The sequence below is a fragment of the Purpureocillium lilacinum genome (assembly GCF_023168085.1).
Source record: "Purpureocillium lilacinum CBS 284.36 DNA, scaffold_7, whole genome shotgun sequence".
Classification (NCBI taxonomy): domain Eukaryota; kingdom Fungi; phylum Ascomycota; class Sordariomycetes; order Hypocreales; family Ophiocordycipitaceae; genus Purpureocillium; species Purpureocillium lilacinum.
This window is the reverse complement of record NW_027072117.1, coordinates 2,802,545-2,829,756: the sequence shown is the minus strand read 5'-3', so window position 1 is coordinate 2,829,756 and position 27,212 is coordinate 2,802,545. Positions and strand designations below refer to the sequence as shown.

The 27,212-nt window shown below is 60.0% G+C and overlaps 10 protein-coding genes across 10 annotated transcripts; 3 read left to right on the top strand and 7 right to left on the bottom strand.

Moving 5' to 3' along the window:
- Positions 1-125: 125 nt before the first annotated feature.
- PLICBS_009767 (uncharacterized protein) lies at positions 126-2,061 on the top strand (the record flags this gene model as incomplete). Its single annotated transcript, XM_018325388.2, has 2 exons — positions 126-487; positions 537-2,061. The coding sequence occupies 2 exons, from the start codon at positions 126-128 to the stop codon at positions 2,059-2,061; spliced, it is 1,887 nt and encodes a 628-aa protein (XP_018176782.1).
- A 909-nt stretch (positions 2,062-2,970) lies between these two features.
- PLICBS_009766 (uncharacterized protein) lies at positions 2,971-3,993 on the bottom strand (the record flags this gene model as incomplete). The annotated part of the gene is made up of 1 exon (XM_018325387.2): positions 2,971-3,993. The coding sequence occupies one exon, from the start codon at positions 3,991-3,993 to the stop codon at positions 2,971-2,973; it is 1,023 nt and encodes a 340-aa protein (XP_018176781.2).
- Positions 3,994-6,083: 2,090 nt separating this feature from the next.
- On the bottom strand, positions 6,084-7,283 carry PLICBS_009765 (uncharacterized protein; the record flags this gene model as incomplete). The annotated part of the gene is made up of 2 exons (XM_018325386.2): positions 6,084-6,986; positions 7,224-7,283. 2 exons carry the CDS (start codon positions 7,281-7,283, stop codon positions 6,084-6,086), a joined length of 963 nt encoding a protein of 320 aa, XP_018176780.2.
- Positions 7,284-8,090: 807 nt separating this feature from the next.
- PLICBS_009764 (uncharacterized protein) lies at positions 8,091-8,650 on the bottom strand (the record flags this gene model as incomplete). Its single annotated transcript, XM_018325385.2, has 2 exons — positions 8,091-8,161; positions 8,269-8,650. The coding sequence occupies 2 exons, from the start codon at positions 8,648-8,650 to the stop codon at positions 8,091-8,093; spliced, it is 453 nt and encodes a 150-aa protein (XP_018176779.2).
- A 491-nt stretch (positions 8,651-9,141) lies between these two features.
- On the bottom strand, positions 9,142-10,172 carry PLICBS_009763 (uncharacterized protein; the record flags this gene model as incomplete). Its single annotated transcript, XM_018325384.2, has 2 exons — positions 9,142-9,507; positions 9,567-10,172. The coding sequence occupies 2 exons, from the start codon at positions 10,170-10,172 to the stop codon at positions 9,142-9,144; spliced, it is 972 nt and encodes a 323-aa protein (XP_018176778.2).
- Positions 10,173-11,242: 1,070 nt separating this feature from the next.
- On the top strand, positions 11,243-12,427 carry PLICBS_009762 (GTP cyclohydrolase 1; the record flags this gene model as incomplete). The annotated part of the gene is made up of 3 exons (XM_018325383.2): positions 11,243-11,588; positions 11,668-11,972; positions 12,119-12,427. The coding sequence occupies 3 exons, from the start codon at positions 11,243-11,245 to the stop codon at positions 12,425-12,427; spliced, it is 960 nt and encodes a 319-aa protein (XP_018176777.2).
- A 1,059-nt stretch (positions 12,428-13,486) lies between these two features.
- Positions 13,487-18,957, bottom strand: PLICBS_009761 (uncharacterized protein; the record flags this gene model as incomplete). Its single annotated transcript, XM_018325382.2, has 4 exons — positions 13,487-14,651; positions 14,707-18,298; positions 18,376-18,424; positions 18,544-18,957. The coding sequence occupies 4 exons, from the start codon at positions 18,955-18,957 to the stop codon at positions 13,487-13,489; spliced, it is 5,220 nt and encodes a 1,739-aa protein (XP_018176776.1).
- A 2,769-nt stretch (positions 18,958-21,726) lies between these two features.
- On the bottom strand, positions 21,727-22,866 carry PLICBS_009760 (Slx4p interacting protein; the record flags this gene model as incomplete). The annotated part of the gene is made up of 2 exons (XM_065601716.1): positions 21,727-22,489; positions 22,631-22,866. 2 exons carry the CDS (start codon positions 22,864-22,866, stop codon positions 21,727-21,729), a joined length of 999 nt encoding a protein of 332 aa, XP_065457788.1.
- A 393-nt stretch (positions 22,867-23,259) lies between these two features.
- PLICBS_009759 (uncharacterized protein) lies at positions 23,260-24,841 on the bottom strand (the record flags this gene model as incomplete). The annotated part of the gene is made up of 2 exons (XM_018325379.2): positions 23,260-24,678; positions 24,749-24,841. The coding sequence occupies 2 exons, from the start codon at positions 24,839-24,841 to the stop codon at positions 23,260-23,262; spliced, it is 1,512 nt and encodes a 503-aa protein (XP_018176773.2).
- A 365-nt stretch (positions 24,842-25,206) lies between these two features.
- On the top strand, positions 25,207-26,517 carry PLICBS_009758 (RNA helicase; the record flags this gene model as incomplete). Its single annotated transcript, XM_018325378.1, has 3 exons — positions 25,207-25,315; positions 25,368-26,408; positions 26,459-26,517. The coding sequence occupies 3 exons, from the start codon at positions 25,207-25,209 to the stop codon at positions 26,515-26,517; spliced, it is 1,209 nt and encodes a 402-aa protein (XP_018176772.1).
- Between the last annotated feature and the right edge of the window lie 695 nt (positions 26,518-27,212).

Sequence of the window (27,212 nt, the reverse complement as noted above, 5' to 3'; positions counted from 1 at the left end):
TCCAGTCCAGTGTGCGGCCCCTCCAGCCCAAACCCCTCCATTCCCCCACCACCGAAAATCCATTGACTCACCAAGCTGCTTCATCTACAGTTTACTCTCGACGATTCGACGAGAGTGCCGCCACAATGAAGCACGACGAGCTCGAGACCCTCGCTTCCAAGCTCTCCGGGGACTTCCGGTCCATCGAGCCCCATCTCAGGGACCTCGACAAGCACCTCACGCTGAGGACCTACCTGGAGGGGTACAGCTTGACGGACCTCGAGAAGCAGGTCTGGCAGACGCTCAAGGCCAACAAGGCTGCCCTGGGCTTTATCCGCCGCAACGGGCTGCCCAACGTCACCCGATGGTTCACCTTTGTCGAGCAGTCTCACCCTGAGATCCAGGAGGACACCAAGGGCGGCGAGGCCAAGAAGGCCGGCGCCAACTACAACCTCGCCCTTCAGGACACCGACAAGGGCGTCGTGACCCGATTCCTGCCCGAGCCCTCGTACGTCAATCCTTTACACCAAATTGGGACATACCACTGACTCTAGTAGCGGCTACCTGCACATTGGGCACGCCAAGGCTGCCCTTCTCAGCGACTACTTTGGCCATGTAGCCTACAAGGGCCAGATGCGCCTGCGACTCGACGACACGAACCCCGCCAAGGAGAGCGAGGAGTTCCAGGATGCCATTGTCGAGGATCTCGCCCTCATGGGCATCAAGGCCGACACCCTGACCTACACCTCGGACTACTTCGACTACCTGTACGACATGTGCAAGAAGCTCATCTCGATGGGCAAGGCCTACGCCGACGATACGGACCAGGAGACGATGCGTGCCCAGCGAATGGACGGCATTCCCTCCAAGCGCCGCGACCGATCTGTCGAAGAGAACCTGCGCATCTTTGAGGAGATGAAGAAGGGCTCCCCTGAGGGCCTGACGCACTGCATCCGCGCCAAGATCTCCTTCGACGACCCCAACAAGGCCATGCGCGACCCCGTCATCTACCGGTGCAACATCAACGACGCCCACCACCGCACCGGACGCAAGTGGAACATGTACCCCATGTACGACTTTGCGTGCCCCGTCGTCGACAGCCACGAGGGCGTCACCCACGCGCTGCGCTCCACCGAGTACACGGATCGCAACCCCCAGTACCAGTGGTTCCTCGACACGCTGGGCCTCCGCCAGGTTCACATGTGGGACTTTGCGCGCATGAACTTCATCCGCACGTTCCTCTCCAAGCGCAAGCTGGCCAAGCTGGTCGACACGGGCAAGGTGTGGGGCTGGGACGACCCGAGAATGCCCACCGTCCGAGGCGTGCGCCGCCGCGGCATGTCGGTGGCTGCGCTGCGAGACTTCATCATCCGCCAGGGCCCGAGCCGAAATGTCGTCGTCATGGACTGGACGAGCTTCTGGAACGCCAACAAGAAGGAGATTGACCCCGTCGTCCCTCGGCACACGGCCCTGCTCCAGAAGGACTTGGTCAAGGCCAAGCTGATCGGCGCCGAGGCCCCCACGGGCGTCGTTGTCGAGCAGCGCGCCAAGCACCCCAAGAACCCCAGCGTCGGCATGAAGGACGTCGTCTTCTCGCCGGAGATCTACATCGACCAGGCCGATGCCAAGAGCTTCAAGGTCAACGAGGAGGTGACGCTCATGGGCTGGGGCAACGGATTCGTCCGTGAGCTCCCCGCCGAGGACCCCATCAAGAGCATGACGGTTGAGCTCAACCTCAAGGGCGACTTCAAGGCCACGGACAAGAAGATCACCTGGCTGTCAGCCCAGGGCTTCGACCTGGTGCCGGCCGAGCTGTGGGACTTTGACTACCTCATCACGAAGGACAAGCTCGAGGAGGACGACAACGTGGAGGACTTCCTCAACCCCAACACCTCTAGCGTCGAGGACGCGTGGTGCGACGCCGGCGTGGGCAAGCTCAAGGCTGACGACATCATCCAGCTGGAGCGACGCGGCTTCTACCGGGTAGACAAGGGCCTGAATGACTGGAAGCAGGGCGAGGCCGGGCTCAAGGGCCCGAGGGTGGTGCTGTTCAACATCCCGACCGGCAAGGCATCAAAATAGGCGATCAGTTTTAGAAACGTGGAATCCAACGGCAGGTTTCGCGACAAAAACTCTCGAGCGGGCAACGTTCTTTCCCTTAAGTGACTTTATTCGTGCGTGGATGTCCCGCCGGACTTGAGCAAGCGGCATCACGAATCTCACTCATGAGTGTGCCTTTATATCCGGTTCTCACGTGGCGCTTTTTACTGATGAGGAAACATTCCTTGCTAGTTCGATGGCGGCCGTCAGACGCTGTGGCTGAGCGCGTTCTACATGTCGTTTCGCAGTGCTGATTGTGGTTGCCGGTTGACGGCACAGGAGGCACAGCCCGTAAGCACAGCATCGGACTTGCAAAGAAATAAGAGATTTTGGACCGCGGAGGTCAGCAAGTAAGTATATACTTGTACGGAAACATTCCCCTCATAAGTAAACAATATTTCGAAAACCTGGCACTTCCTTCTCCTATTCCCTTCTCTTTCGTGTAACACTGCTTCCCCACGTTCCCCATAATCCTGACAAAGAACAAAGTACCCAGCGCGAAACCGAAAAGCACCCATCCGCCGCAGCGAAGTCATGGGCTTCGCACTGGTTCCTGATGTCGGCGGCGCGGCGCTCTCAGTCCCGGCCGCGATCGTCCTCGTGCTCCTCCGCTGGTGGATCAAACTCACGTCGGCGCGGGGCCCAGTTGTCAACAAAACGCCGGCCGAATATCTGCGTGAGGCGCGTGATCGGGCGGCCTGCGACCCGGGGACGGGACGTCGCCGGATACACACCCCACCACTGCCGGCGGCGTCGCAGAAATGCTGACCTAGTCCAAGTTCTTCCTCGCCGCTCGCTCTTGGGTCCGCAATCAAGGCGACTCGACGAAACAACAAGCAACTCAGCAAACAAGGCATAGCGATATATCTTCGGGTCGTGGACGTCGTGAGACTAGTCGAGGGGTGGCGGCGAGCCGATATCACTGGGTCCCCAACAGCCAGGACACTCTTCTTCGTCCTCGTTGTAGGGCTCGGCGCAATACCACAAGTGGCCAAGCTTCTCCAGCAACGTCTTGTGCACGCTGATGCCCTCAGTCTTCAGGTGCACGGCCCCAATGGCGCTGACGGAGATTTGACACTGGTTCGGCTGCCGGAGGTGAACCCAGTCGCCAAGAAGCCTCGTGCGGTTGCAGTGCCTAATCTGAGCGCCCCAACTGTCGCCCCATTGGCGGCGGTGCGTCATCACCCACTTGAACTTGTCCGGGTGGTCGCACCCGTTCGTCGTCGGCGGGAAGTTGACGGCGAGGAAGACGCTCGGCGGGAGGAGCGGGTCGCCGCCCGCCGCGAGCTCGTTGATCAACCGCGCAGCCAGCTTGGGGTAGATGTGGTTATACGGCTCCGTTTCCGTGTCGTTCCAGGCAATCGACTTGCCGCCCTGGTGCGAGCCGAAGGCAATACCTGGAAAGCCATGGTTGGCCGCCCAGGCCGCGGCGTAGGCCGTGGAGGACCACTCGCTCCACCTTCCAAAGTCGAAGAACCTGGTGGGCGAGCTGCTGGGCCCTGCGATGCCCAGCTGCGCCGTCTGGTTCATCCAGCTGTCGGGCTTGGGGTAGTGCTTCTTTAGGCTTGCGCCCGAGTGCATGCACGTCTGGGGGTGCGCGTTGAGCCACTGCAGCGTCGGGTCGGTCTCGTTGAAGCCAAAGACGGAGTTGGCGCCGGCCGGGCAGGAGCCGAACTGGCACGCCTCGGTAAGGACCTTCGGGTCGTCGTCGGTAGAGCCGCTGTTGGTGCAGTGCTTGGTCGGGCCGAGGAGCACGACGCTGTGGTTGGACGCGGTGAGCTCCGCGTGGAGGTTGCGCACCGTGAGGTCGGCCCAGCTCTCCTGCGACGTCTGCAGGATGCGGAGGCCGTGCGCGGGGCCGACGACGGCGCTGGCGGCCACGACGGCGGCGGATACGGAGATGGGGGTCTTCATGGTGAAGGGAGGCTATGAACGGGTAGGACGGAAGGATTTTCGGAGGAGATGGTTGGCACAAGGGGGGGAAGGCGGTCCTCGTTGGTAAAACTGGGCTTTCGGATGTGGTTGTGAGGTTGCTACGACGAGAGAATACAAGGGTGGGAGAGTCTGCCTTTTATACGGTCGGGGAGTGAGTTGCACTGGTGGCCATGTGTGCTAGCGAGCGAGCTATCAATTACACAAACTTAAGAGGCCAAACAACTCTCTTGGTCGTGAGTTTGAGGCGCGGCGTGCTCTTACTCGCACCTACTTGGGGGAAATAGATCCGTTGTCAAAGAAAGGCTTATGCTAGGGTTTGAGCTAGCTTTCCAACCAGCAAACTGTGACGATCGGCTTTGAGAGTCTCCGTCTTTTCTCTCGTGGTAGAAATCTGGGGTACAATGCATAGACAGTCACCCCCCTTATGTCTTGACACCAGACATCGGCGCGAGGCGCAAGGAGGGGAGTGCATCAGACGCGCGAGAGAGAGAGATCCAAGAAAACACGAGAGGGGCAAGTTATCGTTGTATGCAAGTAAACATTTCACTTCACAACAATGCTTCTTCCGCCATGCGAGCTTAGTTTACTCAGTCGCGTCCGTTAATTAAGCTTTTGCATATAAACAACGCCCTCTCGATCACGACGTCAACAAAGCAATAACCCGCGCGCCCATACCTACGTATCTTGCCCACTTATACTACCTAGGCAACTCTTAACGCATCGAGCCGACCGCGACCGACTGAAATGGCCCCCCTTCTTGGGCGCGCGCACATGTCTTTTCGCCGGGCGCGCCAAAGCCTGTCGCCCCGAGCACAGCGATGCATCGTCCCATGGACGACATATCATGACCGATACCGATATGAGACTGGTACCTTCGTGGAGGGAGGGGTAAGAGTATGTATGTATGCCGGGCGGATCGCTGGTATGTGTGTGTGTTAGCGATCGACCCTCTCAGCAGCTCGAGGAAAGATATCTCAAGGGCTCGAAAGCACCTTTTTGCTTCAATTGTACAAGAATCCCCCTTGATATGGCGTTGCGGTAGGTGCGTCGTCGTCGTCGTTGCACGAGGCATTGACACGAGAGCCAATCAGAGGCGCAGGATGACGAACATGTCCCGATTGGGACGTCCTGCGGCCTCGCTTTTGACGAGGCTGGATGCTGGGCTTCTCACCTCGCGCGCTCGCCTGGCCATGGGCGTCTAACAATAGAGCTCAATGATGGTCTCTTCTGGCACCGCATGGCGATGTAGAAGGCGCCTAGAATTGTTTTCAACGTTTATTTGGTTTAGCCCATAGCTTGTACGCTAGGCGTGAGAGTAGCTGCTTGAATTAGATTTATTTGTCGCTGGCTCAAAATGCCTATAATGATGGTACTGTTTCGCTTTTTCTTGCCATGTGCGGCGATTTCCATGTCCTGTTCCCGAGTATTCCATTGGCTTGCCGTGGCGCTATTATAGCCGGGCCGCGGCGAGCGGGCGCCGTCTTTCCTGCCGTCAACCTTTTCATACCACATTAAACCTGGTCCCATGCGAAAGCCTCCAAGACAAGCACTGGGCCCTTTAATCGTAAGCCCGTAAGCTCGTACTTCGTGAGCTCAGCCCGTCTCCTAGGTAGGCGCGGTGCTCCTCTCTACTGCGTAAATGCCGGACCGTCCTGCCAGCTGCCAGCTTGCTTACAGGCTCGCCTGCCTGCCGTGCCTGTTACGGCAAGGCGGACATGCATTGGCTAGCCCGAGGGACCTCAACACAGTGCTGTGCTATGCAAAACACATTGCGCTCGTGACTCGTAGCCGGCCATGCCCCATGCCTGTCAGCCTGGATTGCTTGACGGCAATCTTGTCCGTTAGCTCGACACCTCTTGTAGTGCCCCAGAGCTGAGTTCGGCGCCAATGGCATCACAGGGCCTATGTTGCCAGATGGCCCCGGAGCACAAAGGTGGTGGAGACGAGAGCAGGCAGCGTGCACGGCGCATGCTGCAGTTCAGGAAGCAGCATGCCCACTTCATGGAAGCGGCATTGAGCTGCCGCCGTCAAGGACCAGCATGAAGATTCGATCGTCCACCCCCAGTCGATCAAAAATTGCTGTTGTTCTCGAGTATTTGAAAGAGAACCGTATTTTTGACGAGGCACTCGGCCTGACCGTTGCAGCCGAGCTTCTCCCTCGTCGCGTCACGGTCACGCTCGCCGCCACCGCCGCTGTAGCCTTGCATCTCGGCGATGATCTGCGCCGCCGCGTTGCACGACATCTCCATGGGCGACCCAAACGCCTGGTCGCTGGGAGAGAGCGGGTGGTGCGGCCCGCCCGAGGACGACGGGGTGACGGCGCCCGGGCTGGGACCGACGGTGGAGGGGCTGTTGGCGCGCGAGTTGGCCGACGAGGCGGGCAGGATGCACTGGGTGCGGCCGTCGCAGCAGCCCTGCTGGACGCTGGCCGAGGCCAGCACGTCGAGCTTGTCAAAGGGCGTGACGGGCGGAAGGGCGTAGTGCGTCGCGCCGGCAGAGGCTGCTCTATGGCCAGGGGCCGGATGGCTGTGTATAGATGGCATATGTTCGGCCGCCGACGGGTCCGTGCCGTGTGACGGGCGGCATCCGTCCTCTTGCCTCGCCGGCTCAGTCTTGACAACAGCTGTAGTGGTGTCGTCGCCCTGCTGCTGGCGGCCCTGCCAGCGCACGCTTTCGAGCGCCCTCGCGGCGTCATGCTCCTGCGACGACTGGAGATAGGCCTCGACGTCGGCGTCGGAGGCGCCCATGCGGGCCAGCATGGCACGCAGGCGTGCGTTCTCGAGGGCGACGGTGCGTGCAGCCGTCTGCATCTCGAGCGTGGCTTCGACGCGGCCCTTCTCGTACTCGTGGACCTTGCGCTCGAGGCCCTCGACGTACTCCTTGCGGCGGGCGCGCGACCGGCGCTGGTTCTCTCGTATGCGTATGGCCGACGCTGATGTCGACGACGCCGCGGCGGCTGCTGTGGTCGTTGTCTGTGGAAACACGGAGCACAAGCCCCAAATGTCAGCGCCGATGCCATGCATGAAGAAGCGGGTGGTGCTTGTGGTCGTGGTTGTGGTGGCTGTCTGGGGGGGGACGTGCAACGGCGTGGTGCGTGGTGTGCGAGCCCGTTGAAAATGCATGCATGTCACTGCTTTTGCAGCGGATGCACGCCCTGCCTCCAACGCCTAGAGCTGCACAGACGAAACGACAAACAGTTCAAAACTCACCTTTGCTCCCGCCATGATTGTCCCGCAAAAGCCCTCGCTCTCCTTCACCTTGAGACCCATTGGGCGAGAAGGCAGCTGCAATGCAAAGGGGGATCTTTGGAGTAAAGGTCAGGTCGTGAGGGATGGTGGGTGGTGTGGGATGGATGGATGTGTGGTGTGGAGGGGAATCCGTCCGGCCAACAATTTCCACAGAGGAAAAAAAATGACTTGCATGATGGGCTGGTGGAGCTGCTGCTGCTCTCTTTTTTTTTTCTCTCTCTCTTTTCCAGCGCTTGGCGGGCGGGCAGGCGGGCAGGCGGGGGCCAGTGACAGCACGCATCGACGCGCCCCAGTGCCGGCAGCCGGGCAGGGTCCAGTGGGCCAGGGGGGGATCCATGGATGTTCGCTTCTGTATTTCCAACCGCTGTGATTTGACGCGGCGCCACTGGAGTGGAGGCTTTAGTTGGGTCGTGACCGCCTGTGCCGCGGCGCTTGTTCCTGGCGCCGCCGCCGCAGGGGCACAGCACAACAGTGAGGTGGACCCCTCTTGGGCGATAGTGTCACTATTTGCCAGGACAACTGCTGCCCGCTTACCCTGGGCTTGTTTGTGAGGCGCAGATGCGAGAAGCTGAATGCCCAGCGCGATAATTGCCATTGACTACCGTGAAGAAATTGTAGGAATTGAAGTACAATCATCACCCAAGCCGTTGTCGTTTTGCCGAGACCGGGGAGGGCCATTGAATGGGAGTACAACTTTTATGTCTCTTGCAACATTGTGATGGCATCAGCCACAACCTCGGCGACAACCAGACCACGGAGACGACCTCGCGCGATTCCCTCGTAGCTCTGTGAAAATGGCGCTTGCTACCATGATCCAAATCCCTTTTGTTACTCTTTGGCCTGGTTCAGAAAACACACGACCTCAATGTTGTTGCCGTCCGGATCCAACACATACGCCGCTGCATCGTCACAATCATGACCCTTCAGTTAGCCAGGCTCGTCCCAGGAAGCACAACACCACAAGCCAACCCCTCATGTTCAATCATCCAGCACATTCAGCACTCACCGTAATATCCCTTGAACCACGGCCTCTCCCCCGGCCCGCCATTGTCACTCCCCCCCGCGCGCACCCCCTCCGCATGGAACTCGTCCACGAGCGCCGCCTCGCCCGCGTAGAAGGAGACGTGCACGGGCGTCGGCCTCGCGGCGTGCCCGTTTTGCGGACCGGGCGTGTACTGGCGCAGCCAAAAGTCGGGGATGGGACCCGCTGCCGTCGACGTGGTGGTAGTGCCGGAGGCGGCGGAGGAGGTGGAAGGTGCTGGTGCTGGCCCGAGGCCGACGACGCCGTCGAAGCGCGTCGCCTCGTAGCGCAGGGGCGCCAGCGCGGCGAGGTAGAACCGCACCGAGGCCTCGAGGTCTGACACGCGGATGGAGACGTGGCCTGGCATCGTTGCAGGTTTTCGTGGTTGGGATGCAGACACAAAAGTTGATATGTCACTCTCGGTATGGCAATGCTGTTCCTTTTGAACAAGGCACGTTATCATGAATATGAAGCTACGAACTGCATTGCGACTCCTTTGCCTTGTATAATCAAGTGGGTTGTTGAGTCGGCAGTCGCCCAGAGCGTGAATCTGCACGCCGTGGAGCACTCGTATGGCGCACGCAGACGCACCTTCGCGGCACATCACCAAGGATCGGCACCTATCCGCGGAAGATGCCGCAACTCAGACGGCGCAACCTTTCGCCCGTAACAGCCAATTCAGACGCAGCTTATGGCACGGCTCTCGACAGGGGCACCTGGTTCTGCAGCGAGTTCATATCAAACAGTATGCTTTATCCTCCTATGGTCTATGGATGGACAAAGCATGGGTATCATAACAAATTTGTTCCAACAACCTCCCTCGCTCTCCCGTGAAGCAATCAATGCCAAAAACGGCCCTCATTTGAAGAGCCGCTTGCCGGTTCGAGTCGAGAACCGCTCCACACCGTCTCCTTGTTGCGCGTGCCACAGCTGCTGCATGCCCACGCCACGGCTCTCACCTCCGCTCCTGTATCGCCTCCACGCCTCTCGCAGGTGATCGGGCCGCAAGGGGCCGCGCTTCAAATCTGGCTCCTCCTCGCTGGCGGCGTCCTTGGCCGACGGGGGCGGCGTCGGGAGGTCGCTCTGCTTTTCGCCCGCCGTGATCCACTCGGCCTGCACGTTGCGAGCCGATTCGATGATTTCTCCGGCAAACAGCTTGGCGACGGCCTTGACGGCGGTGCTGACCATTTGCGGAACCGATTGTGATACCGTCGCGTTGACCACCTAGAATAGAAACTGTCAGTACCGTGAGGGCTGTGAATGACTGCGGCAGTGAGACCGACTCTCTTCACGACGGCATCCGATAGCTTGGCCGCCCGCCACAGCTCGTACCGGTTGTACTGCTCGCTGTCAAAGGCCTCGACGAGCATGGCGCGCAGCCGAATCTCCTCCTGCTTCTGCTCCTGTGTCCGCGCGACGCCCTCCTCGAGGGCCATCTCCTGGTTCTCGTCATCATCGTCGTCGTCGGCGCCTGCGTCCTTGTCGCCTCCGCCCTGGCCGCTAACAGTCGTGGGCGCCTTGCCGCCGACAAGGCTGGGCGTCTGCTCGGCCGACTCGTCGCCGGGGCGCGGGTTCTTGGCTTTGCGTCCGCGCTTCTTCTTGGGCGCGCCGCTGGCAGTGACGCCGCTGGCCGCACTGCCGCTAACAATGGACGTGGCATCGACTGACGGGGAGCGCGCGTAGGGGGAGCGGCCGCCCTCGGGGGGAAAGGATGTTTGGCGAAGGGGGTGCACGGGGCCCGACTGCGAGAGGTTGGAAGGCTTGCGGCGCTTAACCGGCGGAGCGTTGACGTCGAGAGTCGAGGACCGCTTCTTGTTGGGGAGCTGCGCGGGAGACGGGTTGGGCGGCGACATGGCCAGCGGCGACGAGGCGTAGGGCGGCGACGCCATGACGCGGGAGGTGAGGTGTGTTGTGCGCGAGGTGCGCGTTGGAGAGGATGCGTTGGTCCCTTTGAAGCTGGCGGAAGGGGCGTGGGAAGCGCCCTCGGTTGGGGGCGAAGGTGCAGTGCCGGGGCGGGTGGATGGCGGAGGGAGAGGGGCTTTGGATGGATGTTCGATGGAGGTGGTTGATGCTCGCGTGCAGTTGCAACACGTACGGCTCGTCAGTCTGCAGCTTCCGGGCGCCAGATCACATGACCGGCCACTAGGCGGGCCGGCTGCGAGTCTCACGCAGGTTCGCCTGCCGCTGCACGCCGAAGTACTTGCGGTACATGCGTTCGACGTCAACGCAGGTCACCAAGCCACATTGCCCCGATAAGATGACGCCTCAAAACCCCGAACGGCAGGCAGGACGAATCAGACGTACTGGCGGCTCACATTTTGGGAGAGTTTTTGCGTTCCCTTCGTTTGGAACGGATACGAGTACGCACGTACATTTCCCACGGCGTGTTAGGGGCCGACCGGAGCCGCCGCAGGCTCGTTCTAACTAACTAACCGGGGGCACGGCGGCATACTTTGCACTGACAGGAAGGCGGCCGGCGTGCACGGCGCTAGCATGACCAAGTACCACCGCCGGTACGAAATACTTTGCACGCCAAGTTATACCGACCCGGGGCAGGCGGGCTTCCGTCCCTCCTTCCTCTCATGTAAGAAATTCGCACCCCGCAATCCCCATCCAAGACCGACGCCGTGCCGCCGCCGAACGCCGACGTCGCTCGTGGCCTGAGCCTCGCATCATCTTTTTTTCTCTCAACCCGTCATCCATCCCGCCTTGCCCATCTCTCGACAGCCGGGGGACGTTCTCTACATATACATACCCTTGCCACCCTCGTTCGTGTCGCCTACTTTGCATAACACATACGAGAGGCCATCCCGCCCGTTGCCTTTTTCTCGCCCTTATCGCCCGCCAGCCGCATCTGCGCCGCGCCGCGCCGCGCAGAGCATCATCACCGACCGTCAACTCGGCGATAGACCGATTTGCACGCAAGCAAGAGAACCAGAGACACAGACGACGCGCGCAAATGGCACAGAGCGAAGTCATCGACATGGCCGCCACCAAGAAGCGCTCCCTCGACTCGGCCAGCGTCTCGGGCTCCTCCACCAGCGATGAGTCCACCCGCAAGCGCCGGCGCAACAGGAACCGGAGCCGCAAGTCTCGCAGCCCCAACGGCGACGTCGCCGTCGTCAATGGCACCGCCTCTGCGCGCCGCCCCAGCGCATTTGACCAGCGCCGCAACAGCCTGGGCAAGGCCGCCCGCGACCCGAGGGACGAGCCGCCCCCCAAGAAGCGCGCCCCCGTCGCCGGCCAGGGCCAAAAGGTCCGCCCGCCGAGCCCCGTCATCGACTACGATGGCCTGAGCAGGCCGAGTAAGCAGCAACCTCCCCCGAGAGAGAAGTCAAGCCAGACGCTTTGCCAGGCCATTCGCTAACATCCCGCGCCCCCCAGCCCGCGGCACGCGCGAACGCCGAGAGGAAGACGCCGACCAGGCCGAGAAGCGCCTCGACAAGATGCGCGGCGCCGTGCGCACCCTCCTCGAGTGCGTCGGCGAGGACCCGGACCGCGAGGGCCTCCTCGACACGCCCTCGCGCTACGCCAAGGCCCTCCTCTTCCTCACAAAGGGCTACCAGGTCAACGTCGAGGACATTGTCAACAACGCCCTCTTCCACGAGGGCCACAACGAGATGGTCATTGTCAAGGACATTGAGATCCACAGCCTCTGCGAGCACCACCTCGTGCCCTTTATCGGCAAGGTACGTTTGTTTGTCGAAAGCTTGATCCCCAAACAGGCTCGGACAGTCAGCCATGGCCCGCGCGCCGTGCCCGCTCCCCGGCCTGTGACTCCTCGCCGTCCTCCTCCTCCTCGTCCCCGCAGCTACTGACTCACCCGCTCATGCAGATGCACATCGGCTACATCCCCTCCGACACCGTCATCGGCCTCTCCAAGCTGCCCCGCATCGCCGAGATGTACGCCCGCCGCCTGCAGATCCAGGAGCGCCTCACCAAGGAGGTGGCCCACGCCATCATGGAGATCCTCAAGCCCCAGGGCGTCGCCGTCGTCATGGAGTCGAGCCACCTCTGCATGGTCATGCGCGGCGTCCAGCAGACGTCCACCTCGACAATCACCAGCTGCGTTCTCGGCTGCTTCGAGCGCAAGTCCAAGACGCGCAACGAGTTTCTGAGCCTCGTCGGCGTCAACCGGACATGAGCTGCTGCCACCTCCCCGACATCTTCTTCATCATCCAGCTCTATTCCACTCCCCACACACTTTACATCCGTCTTGCCGCTGCGCGTTTCGGATACGCAACACCCAATCTCTGCATTTTCAACGGCGTTTTTACCGGATCGACACACAAACAACTTATATCTCCGAAAAGAAGAAATCGAGAATAGATCTACCATCTCTTCTCTCATTTTCTCTTCTTAGTCTCCTTCTTCTTTTCCTCCCCCCCCCTTTCGGGTTGGTTTTTGGGATTTTGTTATGTTTTCGCTTCAGCAAAAGAATTGGAAGGTGGTCATGTGCATTCAACAACGCATTCAACAAACTTGACTTGGTCGATGATGACGTCTTATTTTATTCTTTCACAATCATGAAACACACACACACACACACACACACACACACACACACACACACACACACACACACACACACACACACACACACAAGCACGGTTGGCCTTCTTCTCGGGCGCGGACGCGATATATGAGAGACAGACAGACACTCGATCAACCAGTGTACGGCGGCATGCAGGCAGGCCGACAGGCAAGACAGGCAGGCAGGTGCAGGGGCTGCAGCAAGACGGCCCCTTGCAGAAAACTGGTTCACCACGGCTGCATACCTACCATTAGTATAGACGTTCTGGGCTCAACGCCCTGAAGACACAGAGAGAAAGAGCGCGAGGTCGCGACAGAAATGACATGAACATGGAACACGACGTTGCTTTTCCGTGCAAATGCAATGCACTGCAATGCAATGCGACGCAGTGCAACTCGAGGCATCTGAATTATTGAGCTAAATAAGTGAGTCTGTGACCTGTGACCGTCTTCTTGCCCCCGCTCTCTGAGAAACGCCTCGTCTAGCTGTGACATGGCACGCCACACGCGCAGTAATGTTACATTTTCCCTTTGGTACATCCCTTGTCAAGCAAGCAACCGGTAATGACCTGCGCCAAATCGCACCCCGTTCCTGCGAACAATCAGAAAATAGTGGAAAGATGCACGCCTCCCTGTCCCCGGTGACTCCTTGAAAGCAACCCTTCTCTAACTACTCGCCATCTAACAGCGCGTCCATGCCATTTCTCTCGCTCTCGAGAGATTCCGCCGTAACGGGGCCGTTCGCGACGCTCTCCTTCTTCTTCTGCTCGTCTTCGTCGTCCTGGTTCGTCATGTCCTTGAACATCTGGTCCACGTTGCCCTGGTCTTGCTTCATCATGTCGTCTTCCGCGCCGCTGGGCGTCATCGACCGGTCCTGGGCGCTCATGGATCGCCGGTTCGAGCCCCACACGTTCCCACCAAATATGCGCTCGGCTTCTCTCCTCCCCGCTTCGGTACGGCCGAGGATCTCGAGGGCCTTGCTCTTCCCGGCCTCGGTTTGCAAGTCCATGCGGTCTTCCTGTCCCTGCAGCAGGCGTTCTTCCAACGACAGAACAGAACTGTCCATGAGCACTTGAGGTCCGAACCCGGGATGCAGAATGCTGCTGCCCCCAGACTTCGCCCTGTCCTTATCCAGCGGCGAGCCCGACTTGGCACCGTGGTCGCCCGATGGACCCGACGCGTCCAGTCCACCCGCGTGAGGGCCTCGGGAGTAGAATGCCGGGCCACCGTAAGCAGAATTGCTGGATGGAGGCAGGATGACTCCGGCAGGGGTGTGCGAGGCTGCGGCAGCGGCCTCGGCATTTGCCGCCTTCCGGCGCAGGCTGTTCGCCTTGCCCCTGGCATGCTCGGGTAGGTCATCCGGGTTATCAACGCCGTATTCGAGAAGCATCTTCTGCAGCTTAGTGGGCCGGGGCTTGCGAGTGCTCAGTGACACCTCGAGGATTGGCGGCGCCTCGGGCGCCACGGGGCACCACTTGTGAAGCTCCTGCCGGAAAAAGTTGGTCTCGTAGGCGAGAAGCACCTCGGCACCCTCGAGCTTTCGCAGGTAGAATCGCTGTGTCTCTGCCTCTGCCTCCGTAGAGAGAAGAGGATTGCAGTAGCGCGCGATGTGGTCTCGGAATGTCTGTGCGTTGTCGATGATGCGCGAGAGGACGTCTTCTTCATCAGGCTGGAACGGTAGGCCCGAGATCTCATCAGACAGGGCCACGAGGTCTTCGAGCTTGGGCCTTGCAGCGTCCCGAGGAATCTTCATCCGCCAGTCGCAGATCGGGCACGTGTACTTGTCGTCCTCCTTGACCTTGCCGCGCGCAATCTTCAAGCACTTGTAGTGATACCTATTGAGCCGCATTAGCCAGCTGTCCAAGTCACTTCTTCCCGTGCTTCGCTTACCATTCATGGCACAGTTCGCATTCAATCATCATACCGGCCTCAATCTTTCTGCAGATGCAAAATACCTGCCTGGAGCGAGGATCTTCCCAGCGATTGCCGCCTTGCTCGGGGCTGGCCTCGCGCGATACCGGCTCACCGGGAAGCCGGGGAGTGTCGTGGTCCACATCGAAGCAATCCGAGTTGCGCTCGAGGACATACTCGAGGTGGCTTTTGAGGATGTGAAGCGGCGCATTAGACTTTCCGAAGAGTTTCTTGCCTTTGCGCATCCAGTCCTCGTGCCTCTTCTTCTCGTTCTCCAGATCGAGCGTGCCGTTCGGCTTCGAGTTCAGGTCCTCCAGCTTCTTGGAAATGTCGACAGCCTCCGAGTACTTTGGCCGTTTCGTGTAGTCCGGATTGCGACACCTCTCCGTGATGTCGAGGATCTGACGGTGCGCCTCACGCTGCTTGTGAAGAATCTGATCAACGCTAGCCAGCGTCTCCCGCGAGACCGGCAGCGCGTTGACCTGCACTTGGTTAGACAGGGCTTCGAGCTGAGGATAGTGGACAATCTCCGCGTCGATGAGCTCCCGTGCCTTCCTCTCCCAAGCTTCGCCGGCAAGCATCTGGTCGCAGTAGAACTTGAGGTGGTCGTTGTAGCTTGGGATTTCAAGCCGCTTGCCCTCCTCGATAAGGTCCTGGACCTCCTTCAAAGACAGGAAGGCGCCGCGGCTAGATCGAGCCTTTTCGTTCCAGCGCATCTGCTCCTGCACCCTCGACAGCCTGTCGACCTCGGGCGTATCCACATTAAAGCCACGGCCCTCCTCGAGAAGCTCTTCGACGGTTTCCATGGACATGCTGTTGCTGTTTTCGAGAGCCGCTGCGGCGCGCACTTGGAATTCCTTGACCGCAGTCGCACGCTCTTGGAGCTGCGCAATCTCGGGACAATCGAAGCCGATGTGTTCCGCCTCTCTCAGAAGCCGATAGATGTTGGAAACATTGCGCGAATCGCGCTCCTTCTGGTCCTGGTAGGAATTGCCAATCGACTTCCGCATACCGCTCTGCCAGGCCTTCTCGTTCTTACGCCGGTTCTGCTGCTTTCGAACAATGTAGTTTGTCGCTTCCTCGACCCATTCGTTGCATCTATCGACAAACTCCTTAAGAATCGGCAGTGATGCCAAGTCGTATGGGATGCGTTCGCCTTCATGGAGCAAGGCGCGGAGAGTTTTTAGCGACGGCGTTGCTTCTTCTTCGAGTGTCTTGGCGTACTTTTCTTCCCATAGCTCTGGGGTGCGAGCCTTTTCAATGACCTTGTCATGAGCAGCGACCATGTCGTCTTCGGTCTTCCGATAAATCAGGCTGTGGCCTTCGCCGGCGAGTCTCTGCTGCTCGGTCATCTCGCAGCAGGGGTGTGTTCCGGCGTGAAGAATGCACACGACCTTGCCGGACTGCTGGCACTTGAAGCGTGACAGGTACGCGAATGCCTTGCAGTAGCTGCAGCATTGCTCATCCTCGTCGAGTACGTCCTCGTCCTCGACCTTGAAAGTCAATGGGCAGTCGCCCTCACCCGAATTGCCTGAAAGCGGGCACTTGTGCGTTGATGCCTCCTCGTGCCTGGTGACAAAATCCGCCCGCTGAGTCCTTTCACGCTTATGTATGCGATCCAGGGCTGGAGCGAGCCACTTTGCAGTCTCAATGGTGAGGCTCGACGCAGCGCTTCCTTCCGCTGCGGTCCACAAAAGTTCGTCGTGGGAAAAGCATGGCTGGCGCCGGAAGATCTGAGTTCTCTCAACGCTGGCTAGACCAAAAGGCTCCCAGTCGGAAGGGGCAAAGTTGACGGCCTCGTTGAAGTTGAAACCGTGGTTGAAACCGGCGTGGTAAGCTTGCGGGAACGTAATGACAAACTGGCCAGCCCTCTGGTCCAAGGCATACACACGCACTCCGGCCTTCTTCAGCTGCTCTGGAGTGAGCAGTGTGACGAGCTGGAACAGCAAATCTGGCTGCGTTTCGAACAGCTCGGGCACTGCCTCCTTCATGGCCTCCTCGAATTTCTCGGCGTCCTCGCCGGGGATACCATACCAAGTCTTCGTGGCGCCGAAATGCTGATAGTTGGCCGAGTACGCATAGTGGTCCTCGTTGTGCCAGCAGAATGTGGAGAAGATCATGCCAACGTACACCCAGGGCACTGTCATGCCAGATATGTCCGACTTGATGTGCCTGAAAAGGCTGTCGGGGTGAAACGGAAGGACGTTAAGATTCCACGGATCGGTCGCAAATGGGCTGTTCGGGTTCTTCTCGACTGTGGGAAAGCCCGAGCCATGGGTCGTGCAGTGGATGTCGGCACCGTATTCCACCTCCACTGTTTCTTCCAGATCGGCAACAAGGCGCCAGAACTCAACCTCGACGTCCTCCTCCGTCACTGGCCGATGGCAATTGAGGGTGTGGTCGAAGGGCATCTTTTTCTCAAAGTAGCCCTGCTTGAAGTCGTTGGCCTTTTGCTGGAACTGCTTCAGTGAGTATAAGCCTCCCTCCTCGAACCCGAACTGTCCGTCGCCGACGAGACACCGGGCGCAGTTCCACTCGGCGTCTGGCTTGCGCTTCAGAGGCGGATCGAGGCAGGAGCCATGATAAGAATGGTCGCACGATTCGCAGACGAGCAGAGGGCCTGTATCGTCGCCCTTTCCGCAGTTCTCGCATTTGTCGCCGGCAGTGGCAGCCTCATCCCGTGGGATGCGGGGAACGGAGGGTCTGAAAGGCGTCATGTGGGACCCGGCCACGGTTGGGACGGCCTCCTTCTTTAGCCGCTTGCTTCGGCGACTGCTGCTGTCCCCCTCTTCCCTGTCCGCGTCGGTATCCTTCTTCGCGGAGTCAGAGGAGCTCTCACAGCTGAGCTGCCGCTTGAGAGCAGCGGCAGCGGCAAGCCCGATCGGACGACTCTCCGGCGTGTTCTTGGCAGAGGAGCCTGGGGTATCGAACCGCTTCGGATCAGGTGTAAAGCTCTTGCTTTCGCCATTCGCGGTTCGGCTGGCGGAGTTAGATGCAGCGTTGACGGCGGTGAAACCTCCTGAATTGATGGCCGTAAAGCCCCCTGGCGTGCTCGCTGAGGTTGGTGCCGGCGGAGCGTCAAGCATTGGCGTATCCCGATCCGTCTCCTTTTTCAAGCTGCTAAAGCTGGACTGCAAAGCGTCGGACGCCTGGCGGGTCGGCGAGTCGCCTTTGGCGCTCGAGGGCGTGTTCACATTCGATCGCTTGGGCGGAGTCGGGGCCGGGCTCGGCGTCAGTGGTCCGCCATACTCTTGCTCCAGCTGCTGGTGAACGCCAGGCTTGGCGAGGCGCAGATATTCCTCATAAGGGCAGAGCCATCGCTGATACGAGTTCTTGAGCGATGTCGACAGCGATGACATGATCTTGCCACTGTAGCCGAGGTCTCGACCGATCTCGGCCCATTTCTTCAGCTTGCAGACCTTGTCGAAACCGCCGCGAGACTCGACCGCCTTTTTCAGGCGATACAAGTCCAAGGGCTTCTTGTCAACATAGGGCAGCCGAAGCAGGTGATTGCCCTGCTGCTTGTGGAACTTGGCCAGGCCGTCGAGGTAGGTCAGGTTGGCACGGGTGCCTGCAGAAGAGGGACAGGGTCAGCATACGCAGTTGCACCGCGGCAAAAGTCACCACGGGGTCCGCAAGAAGACTCACTCCCTTCCACAGAATTCAGCTCCTGCTTTCGAGTCCGGAAATGAAATTTCTGTATCGACCATGTCAGAAAATGCTCACGAGAAGGGCATTGCGCGCAGATGAGGAGACGTGGATGAGTAATGGAGCTTCAACGCCAGGTTCGAGATGAACCGGCCAGGGTGTGCGTACCTCGGTGTCGATTGCAAAATCGGGATTCCATGAGTCTGGTGGTATGATTTTGCACATGCCGTATTGAGACGCCTCCTGGGCAATGCTCTTGATGTATTCGAGCGGGTCGCGCCATTCGTCCTCATTCGGGCAGTACGTCGGGGCATCCGAGATGCCGTGGAGGCGGTCCTTCTTCTTGAGAGGCTCGCGCACCGCAGTGGGCTGGCCGCGGCGCTCGACCGACGTCAGGTCCAGCCCCGTGCTGACCATGGCGCTCAAGGGGACCGTCGTGTTGGCGGGGTGGTAGCCGTTGGTGTTGACCTTGCGTTTTGGCCTCGTCGAGGCCTGGGTCGGCGTCGACCTCGGGGCTGGGGAATTGCGGGCGCTGGCATTTGTGCTGCTGGCGACGCCGCCGGCGCTGGGGACCGACACCATGGCGCGGGTGGGTGATGTGGGATTATGGTGTCAAAGGGGGGACGCTGCAGTCGTATGCGTCGCGGGTGGTTCTCATTCAAGACTTGGAGGTCTATTTCGACGTGCTCACGGGATGGTGGTCGTCGAGTTATTCCAAGGGCTATAGCGACAGTGGCATCGTATCGGCGGTTCGGGGTGGTGACGGGCGTCGTCGGGAAGGCCGTCGAGAGGGAAGCCGTCGTCTTGGAGTAATTTGAAACGAACCGTGGCGGTTTAAAAGGCCACGAGAGCGGGAGTCTGGCAGCGGGCTAAAGGTTTGGCCTCATCAGCATGAAAAGCTAAAACCGGCGCCGACGAACATGGCGGGCGTCGACTAACACCAGGGAGACAAAAACGCACGTATAAAAAGGCCGTTCAATCAGAGATTGAACAGTGGGCGAATGCGCAGACGGGCCGCACGGGGTGTTGGGCCGTCGAAATCGGCGGCGCGCGAGGCATGCAACGGCGGTGGTGGTCGGGGGCCGTGGTGTAGTAGATGTTGGAGAGAGAAGAGATGGAGGGCGGGCGAGGAGGAATGGGTCGCGGCGCCAGACGTGAGAGCGTGAAGGTGCGGCAGAGGTTCCTGCTGCTGCTGTCGGGTGCGGGTGCGGGTGCAGGTGGTGCGTGAGGTGGGCGTGGGTGGGCGCCCGTGGGTGCAGCCCGGAACGCCGCCGCCTCCCAGCAGGCCAAGAGACAAGTGGTGCAGGAACAAAAGGTAGACGGTACCGCCTCGGTACCCACTCGCGGAGGCGCAGGTAGTGTCCCGGTGGTGGGTGTCTGGGCACGCTGGACCCGGGCAGCCTCGCAGGGCGACGGGGCCCGCCGCGGGAGGACGCTGCTGGGGGTCTCGCCGGGCGCACAGCTCGCCGTGGCATCAGGCATGCGCGGCACCGCCGGTGGAGGTGGGTCGTCGCCAGCCCAGCCCAGTGGTCCGTCTCCACGACAGAGGTAGCGCGACTGGTTCCCGTCAAGTACCCTATACATGCAGAGTTGGCGTGAGCGCTCAAGACGACCTAGCCTGCAGTGCCCAGTGGCAGGCTAGGTAGTCCCCAGCAGTGAGCAACCAGCTACCAGCAGCAACAGCGCCAGGTAGGTGGGCGGATCCGCTCCACCTCTTTCCAGGTTCCTGCCAAATCCACGATCTCGGGTGTCATAAGCCTCAGGGCCCAGGCCAGCCTGCTTCTCTTCCCGGCCTCGGCCCTCTGAGCCTCGTCGTTTTCCATTCTCATCGACAATCATCAAGCCGGGAATCTTCTTCAAAATTCGTACAAAACACTCGCGCAACACGCATGCTTGATTGGCGCTTGCCCAGACGGCCGACCGGGGGGCCACAAGAGACATTGGCAATAACCAGCCCTGCTTGCCCTGACACGCAGGGGGGGAGTCTGGAGAGATGGACAGCGGCCGCAGGCGCTGGGATCCACCTGCGACGACGTCCGGCCAGCCATGCGACCGACCGCCGACGACCTTGCGCCGCGACGGACTCGGGCCGAGCGAGACGCACCGCCCGCCGCCCTCGTGGCAGCTCGATTGTCCATGGACGGACACATCGCTATCGGATGCCAACCCGCGCGGCCGCAGGGCATCGATCTTGCGAGGCGCCCACATAGGGCGGCGGGAAGGGCGGGTGACGCGAATTGCCCAGATGGAGCCGACAAGGACGAGGCACCCCGGGCCCGGACGGCTGGCTGGCTGGCTGGCTGACTGACTGAGTGTGTCACGCAACGCGATGCCCACACCGAGGAGGGTGTTGGGGGTACCCTGCCGACAGCCAAGCAGCTCAGGTAGGCGATGGGATGCTGCTGCGAGGGATGTCATGACATGCGCCATCTCCAGGGCGGCCGTCCGCACCACCTCCGCAATGGGTAAGACGACAGTCGACAGCGCCCAATCGCGTGGGACGAGGGGCCGTGAAAAGAATGGGCGGGTGCGAGGCCATCTTCTTGGGAGGACCGGCGTCCGAATGCGGCAATTCAGCGAGCGACGGCAACCCGAACCCCCGAGGCATCCTTCTCGGCAGCAACAGATTTCAGTAGGCTATCACGCGCGCACTCACGACGCAGGCACACACACCAAAAACGAACGAGCCCGGCCAGAGCAGGCAGCGAGTCGTGGTCACTGCACCAGCACCCGCGCCCGCGCCCGCCGCCGCGCTCTGATATCGCTCGCCGCACTTGCAGGGGCCCGGCCGATGCTGGCGACCTGCCGGGCCAATCAGCGGCCGATGAAGTTGGAAAAGTGTGTGTCTCGTAAGTTTTTTCTTCCCTCGGGCCAAGAGGGCACCCCCGTCTCGTGCCCCCCATGCACCCCCTGGCCAGGCTAACCAGTGGGGGGAGAACCTGGAGCGGAGCCCCGTCCAGTCGGCGAGGGCGCTCGCAGCCACTCCGCCCCGGTCGTCATCCCACATGGCAGGTCATTTGGGCATGGGAAATAAAACGCTGCACGGTCCTGATGATGATGATGATGTTGGTGATGATGTGGATGATGTTGCTCATGACGACGAGAAGGGGACGTGGCGTTTGTCGCTTCGCGTACCGAGCTATCGAGTATCCACGAATGTATGTGCGCGTATGCCTCGACGCAAACCTTCTAGAAGGTCCACAACACACATCATCATCAACAACCTTCCGTGACGTATAGAAGCAGCTTGTGTAGATGAGCATGGCATATACATCGTGCCTCGTAATGTAGAAATCACAAACCGTATCCTAAGACGCCAAGCTAATGTCCCAAGACCCGTCAAGTAGCCCTTCACGCTGTTGTCGTCGTCGTCGTCGCTGCCGCCTTTTTTGTCGTCTTCTTCTTGAGCAGCTTGTCCACCTCCTTTGCGCCCCGAACCCGGAGACTCAACTCCTTCATCATGTCGCCCCAGCGCACCTCGCCCCCACACGACGGACACTTGCAAAGGTCGGGAATCACTTCGCCGTCGCCATCGCCAGACAGCGCGTGCCTGCTCCAGCAATCGAGGTGGCCCATGCCTGTGCACCCGTCGTTGGGGCACATTGCGTGCAGCCCCCTCCCCGACGCGAGCTCCTCGCCGCAGTGCACGCACGCCCCCTCGCGCTCAAACGACACCACCTCGTTTGCCTTTTCGACGTACGCCTTGATGGGCTTGTAGTCCAGCGGGAGGCTGTATATGCCCCGCTGCGAGACCTCTGCCGCTGCCTCTGTCTCCGTCGCCGTATCGCCGTCTCTGACAGCGTTGTCCCTCGTCGGCGGCGGCGCTGGCCCGTCTTCGTAGTCTGTCAGGACGCGCAGCCCAGGCCTGCTGGGCTTGCCCGACGTCGCGAGCCAGGTCCTCCACGCGACGTGCGGCTCTCTCGCCAGGAAGTGCAGGCTTAGCGGCCAGCGCGCGAAGCTCGGCACGCCGGTCAGCAGGTGCAGGTTCGAGACGACCGACTTGAGGCTGTGCGGCGGGCGCCTGGGCATGCCGTTCCTCTTGCGCTGCGTGGCGACGGCGAGGCGCGACTCGTCGGGTATGTGCAGCGACAGGTGCGGGTTCGTGAGCGCCCATCTTGCAATCGCCAAGTCAGTTAGTCCTCCTGCGTCTGCCTGCCCGCCTACATACTTCTTTCTATCTTTTCGCGTGCGCTAGTACAGCGCAGAGAGAAGAAAGAGTGGCGGGGGGTGAAAGGGGGGAAGGGTATCTGCTCACTCAAACTTGAGCGCGGCAATCATGCTGGGGAAGCCCGACACGAGGACAATCATCTCCCACGGCCGCAGGGTGTGCCGCGAGGTGCGCGCCGCGCCGCCCTTGACGTCGCCATTGTGCTGCTTGAGCCGCCGCGGCGGGTTCGGCGTCGACCCGATGTACAGCGACGCGTGCCGCACCGTCGAGCGCAGGACGTAGACCGTGTACAGGGCCGGAAGGGGCTTCGTTACTTGGCTCATGCCTGGTGTAGGCGCGCGGTGGTGGTGGTATGGCTCATGGCATTGTTCACGGTTGATGTTTGTTGCTGTGAGGTGAGATGCTGGCGCTAACTGGCGATTGGAGCTCAGCACTGTCAGGCGTTGTTGTCGCCCCGGCAGCCTCTGGAGCTTGGCTTGTCGGGGCCGACGACAATGACTAATCATGCATCGATGACCTTCGAAGCCATGCAGGCAACGCAACCTCGAGGATGTCACGTCATCACGATGGCTGCATCCCTCAATGGCAAAAGGGTGTTCCGACACTGGTATTCGATATACACACGTGGCTGTATCGTCGAGGCCACATCTAAAGCACATCTAGTTGTACGCCGCCGCTCTTCCCATGAACCACCCTGAACCACCTTAGACCACCGCTTACAATAGGCCTTGCTTCTGTAAATCCAGGTAAACCTTCTCAGGCATGACATTGCCCTCACTGTCCTCCATTTGCACGATGCTGCCGTCGTCGACCCTCGACTTCTTCTGCTCCTGCTGGATCCTGTCCCACAGCCTCAACGCCTCTTCGATCTTCGTAATATCTCGGAACAGCGTGACGTTGGTGATGCCCAGGCACTTGAGGCCGTAGATGTGCCGCGGCTCGCTAAAGTGTTTGTCAAATGCCCGGCGTCCCATGTAGACAAAGTTGCCGCAAATCTCGCAGTTAAACTCTGCGCCCAGGCCGTGGAGTCGGTACAGCCAGAAGGGAATCGGCTTGCCGTCCCATGCGAGCGGCAGCTTGAGCGGGTTGTAGATCTTCTCGTCTCCCTCCTCGCCTTCCTCTTGACCGTTCTCTTCGGTCTCTCTCGGCTCCTCGGATATGTTGTTGATGTTCTCGAGCTCCTGCTGGCGCTCGCGCTCCGTCATACCCTGCTTGCGCTCGACGTTGACCCGGGTGTCGCTGCGCTCCGTGCTCATTGCGCTGGCGAGCCGCTTGACGCGATGCTCACGTTCGGCCACGGCCCGCTCCTTGATGCGTTTTGTCGAAAGAGCACCCTTTGCTGGACCGGTTTCGCCACCGCTGCCGCCCTCCTTCTGCTGCTTTTTGGCCTCGGCGGCCTTGATGTGCTTTCGCCCAGTCAAGTGGCTCTTGTAGACGTTTTCGTTCTTGAACTCCTTCTCGCAGTCGTCGCACCAGACAGCATCGGGGCTGCTGAGATTGTTGGGGCCTCCATTCGCGGATCCCTCCTCCGACTGCCATCCTTGCACCTCGTCCTTTTTCCATGCCTCGGCAAACTCCGCGTCAAACTCAGTCAAGACCTTGTCGACATCCTCGAGGGGCTTGGTGCGCTTGCGGAACGAAGTGAGATACTCGGCCAAGTCTCCGACGTACTTGAAGTACTGGTCGGTGAGCTTCTCGGCTCGCTTCACTCCGCCGTGGTTGGGAGCGAAGTTGTCGAACTCTTCGAGGTATTGCAGGTAGGAAAGATGCTTGACGCTGGGCAGGCTGAGGAATTCGTCGTGGCAGGTGTTGAGGTCAAAGTATTTGCCGTAGCCCTCTTCTCCAGAGAAGAGCGAGTCGACGATGGAGGCGGTCGCGCCCGTGTAGTCGTGTTTGAGTCGATAGCGCTGCTCGAGGTTCTCGGCTTGCTCGTTCGGGTATCGGTTGTGATGCTCGCGGAGGCTGTCCATTTGACCGTAGAATTTGCTGAAAGGATCGCCGGTGCTCAGATCCTCCACGGCTTGCGCGGTGAAGCCGACGTCATCGTTAAGAATCTCAATCAGGCTGGTTGCCTGCTTCTGGATCTCGCCGAGCAGCTGCGCAACCTCGTGATCTCTATTCAGAATGTTGCGGATCTTTGCATCAGTGGTCAGCACCAGAGCGTTTGCGCGGATAGAGGAGTGGAGGGGATTCATAAGCACATACATGCTTGGGCTCTTCCCGGACGCGGTCCGCGATGCCCTGTTCGAGGCGCTCGAGGTCCTCGCGGATGTTCCGCGCTGCCTCCACGGCAGACATTGCGAGGTGGGAATCGACAGGGGCACTCGGTAGATGTTGGCTATGCGACGGGGGATGCTGAGGAAGATTCGTGGCGCGGGTGTTTGGGGATGACAGAGGCAGGCTCTGGAAGTCGTCGGGCTGATGGTGGCTGCACGGAAAAAGTTCCAGGTTCCAGCGGCCGACGCCACCTGGGCAGCTGGCGCGCGAACACAGGCGACTGTCGCGCGCCACCGGTGCCTGTTGTGGTCAGCCGAAGTATTCCCGGCGCTGGAGTTTGTTTGCTACACTCTAAGATCAACGACCTGGAAACTTTTCTGCCAGCTTCCGCAACCCTGTTGCATCTCCCTTCTGCACACACGACTTTCCACCGAAACATCGCAATCATGGCTGAAGGCGCAGGAGGTATCGACCGCAAGGCGGATGAGAGGATGGAGTTTTCCACCTCCAAGGAGGTCACGGTCCACCCTACATTCGAGTCCATGTCGCTCAAAGGTACCTTCGGATGACCTCGATCTTCCCGTGCATTGTTGACACGCTTGACTAGAGAGCCTGCTTCGCGGCATCTACGCGTATGGATACGAGACCCCATCTGCCGTTCAATCCCGAGCCATCGTCCAAGTCTGCAAGGGCCGCGATACTATCGCCCAGGCCCAGTCTGGCACTGGCAAGACGGCAACCTTCTCCATCAGCATGCTGCAGGTCATCGATACGGCTGTGCGCGAGACCCAGGCCCTGGTGCTTTCGCCCACGCGCGAATTGGCGACCCAGATCCAGAGCGTTGTCATGGCCCTGGGAGACTACATGAACGTTCAGTGCCACGCCTGCATCGGAGGCACCAACGTCGGCGAGGACATTCGCAAGCTCGACTACGGCCAGCACATCGTCTCTGGTACCCCCGGCCGTGTGGCCGACATGATTCGGCGCCGCCACTTGCGCACAAGACACATCAAGATGCTGGTTCTGGACGAGGCCGACGAGCTGCTTAACAAGGGCTTCCGCGAGCAAATCTACGACGTCTACCGCTACCTGCCGCCAGCGACTCAAGTCGTCGTCGTCAGCGCCACACTGCCGTACGACGTGCTCGACATGACGACCAAGTTCATGACCGATCCCGTACGCATCCTCGTCAAGCGTGACGAGCTGACCCTCGAGGGTCTGAAGCAGTACTTCATTGCCGTGGAGAAGGAGGACTGGAAGTTTGATACCCTTTGCGATCTTTACGACACCCTCACCATTACGCAGGCAGTCATTTTCTGCAACACGCGCCGCAAGGTCGACTGGTTGACGGACAAGATGCGCGAGGCCAACTTCACGGTGAGCAGCATGCATGGCGACATGCCGCAGAAGGAGCGCGACAGCATCATGCAGGACTTCAGACAGGGCAACAGCCGCGTTCTGATCTCGACTGATGTCTGGGCACGCGGAATCGACGTCCAGCAGGTCAGCTTGGTCATCAACTACGACCTGCCGAGCAACCGCGAGAACTACATTCACCGCATTGGTCGTAGTGGCCGTTTCGGCCGCAAGGGCGTGGCAATCAACTTTGTCACCACCGAAGATGTGCGCATCCTTCGCGATATTGAGCGTTAGTGATCCCCTCCTGTTCAGTCTGGCTATAAAGCTGACCCCCCACAGTGTACTACTCGACCCAGATCGACGAGATGCCGATGAATGTTGCCGATCTCATCGCCTAGTGACCGCGAGCTGAAGACGCAAATTGCGTCCCGGAGTGAATCTGAAATGAAAGTCTAAAAGGCCGCCTCGTGGGGAGCAGGCCAAATTGAGTGGAGGAAATGGGTATGGCGTAGGATTAGGTCGGTGCTTCGCCCTCGCATCAGGCGGTCTGCAAGCTAACGTGGACTCCGATAGATTGACGCAACGAAGGTGCATTGACCTGCCGGTCCTACATACTACAGCGACTCAAACATGGAAATCAAGGAGGCTAGGAATGCTCGCCATCAAGAGTCTAGCTTTTGACTGCACGAAAGTCTTGCACAGCTTGGATTTGGTTGTTCCTTGTTCCAATGGCGTGGAACGGGTAGCTGTGCTGGGATGTCGGCCACCATCCGGGGATAAGACTAGGCTCACCTCCACAGAGGTGATGAGAAGCCTTGGAATCCAGCTCCGCCCCCTACGAGGCCCCCCGCTCATCTTTATATTTCATCCAAAGGTGTTGAAATTGAGTTGTCTGCCCACAGTCGTTCCACAATGCGAATCGTTCTTTCCAAGTCGTTGTTTCACTGCTGGTTGCCACAACCTATATAACGCAGGAGCTGTCGAAAATGTCTCCGAGGATGCTCTTCCCATTAGACTGGAACAGAGCAGCATCGCCATCGCTCCTGACAACTTCCCTCGAGCCCTCCGCCCCAGACTCCCGTAGAGCTAACGA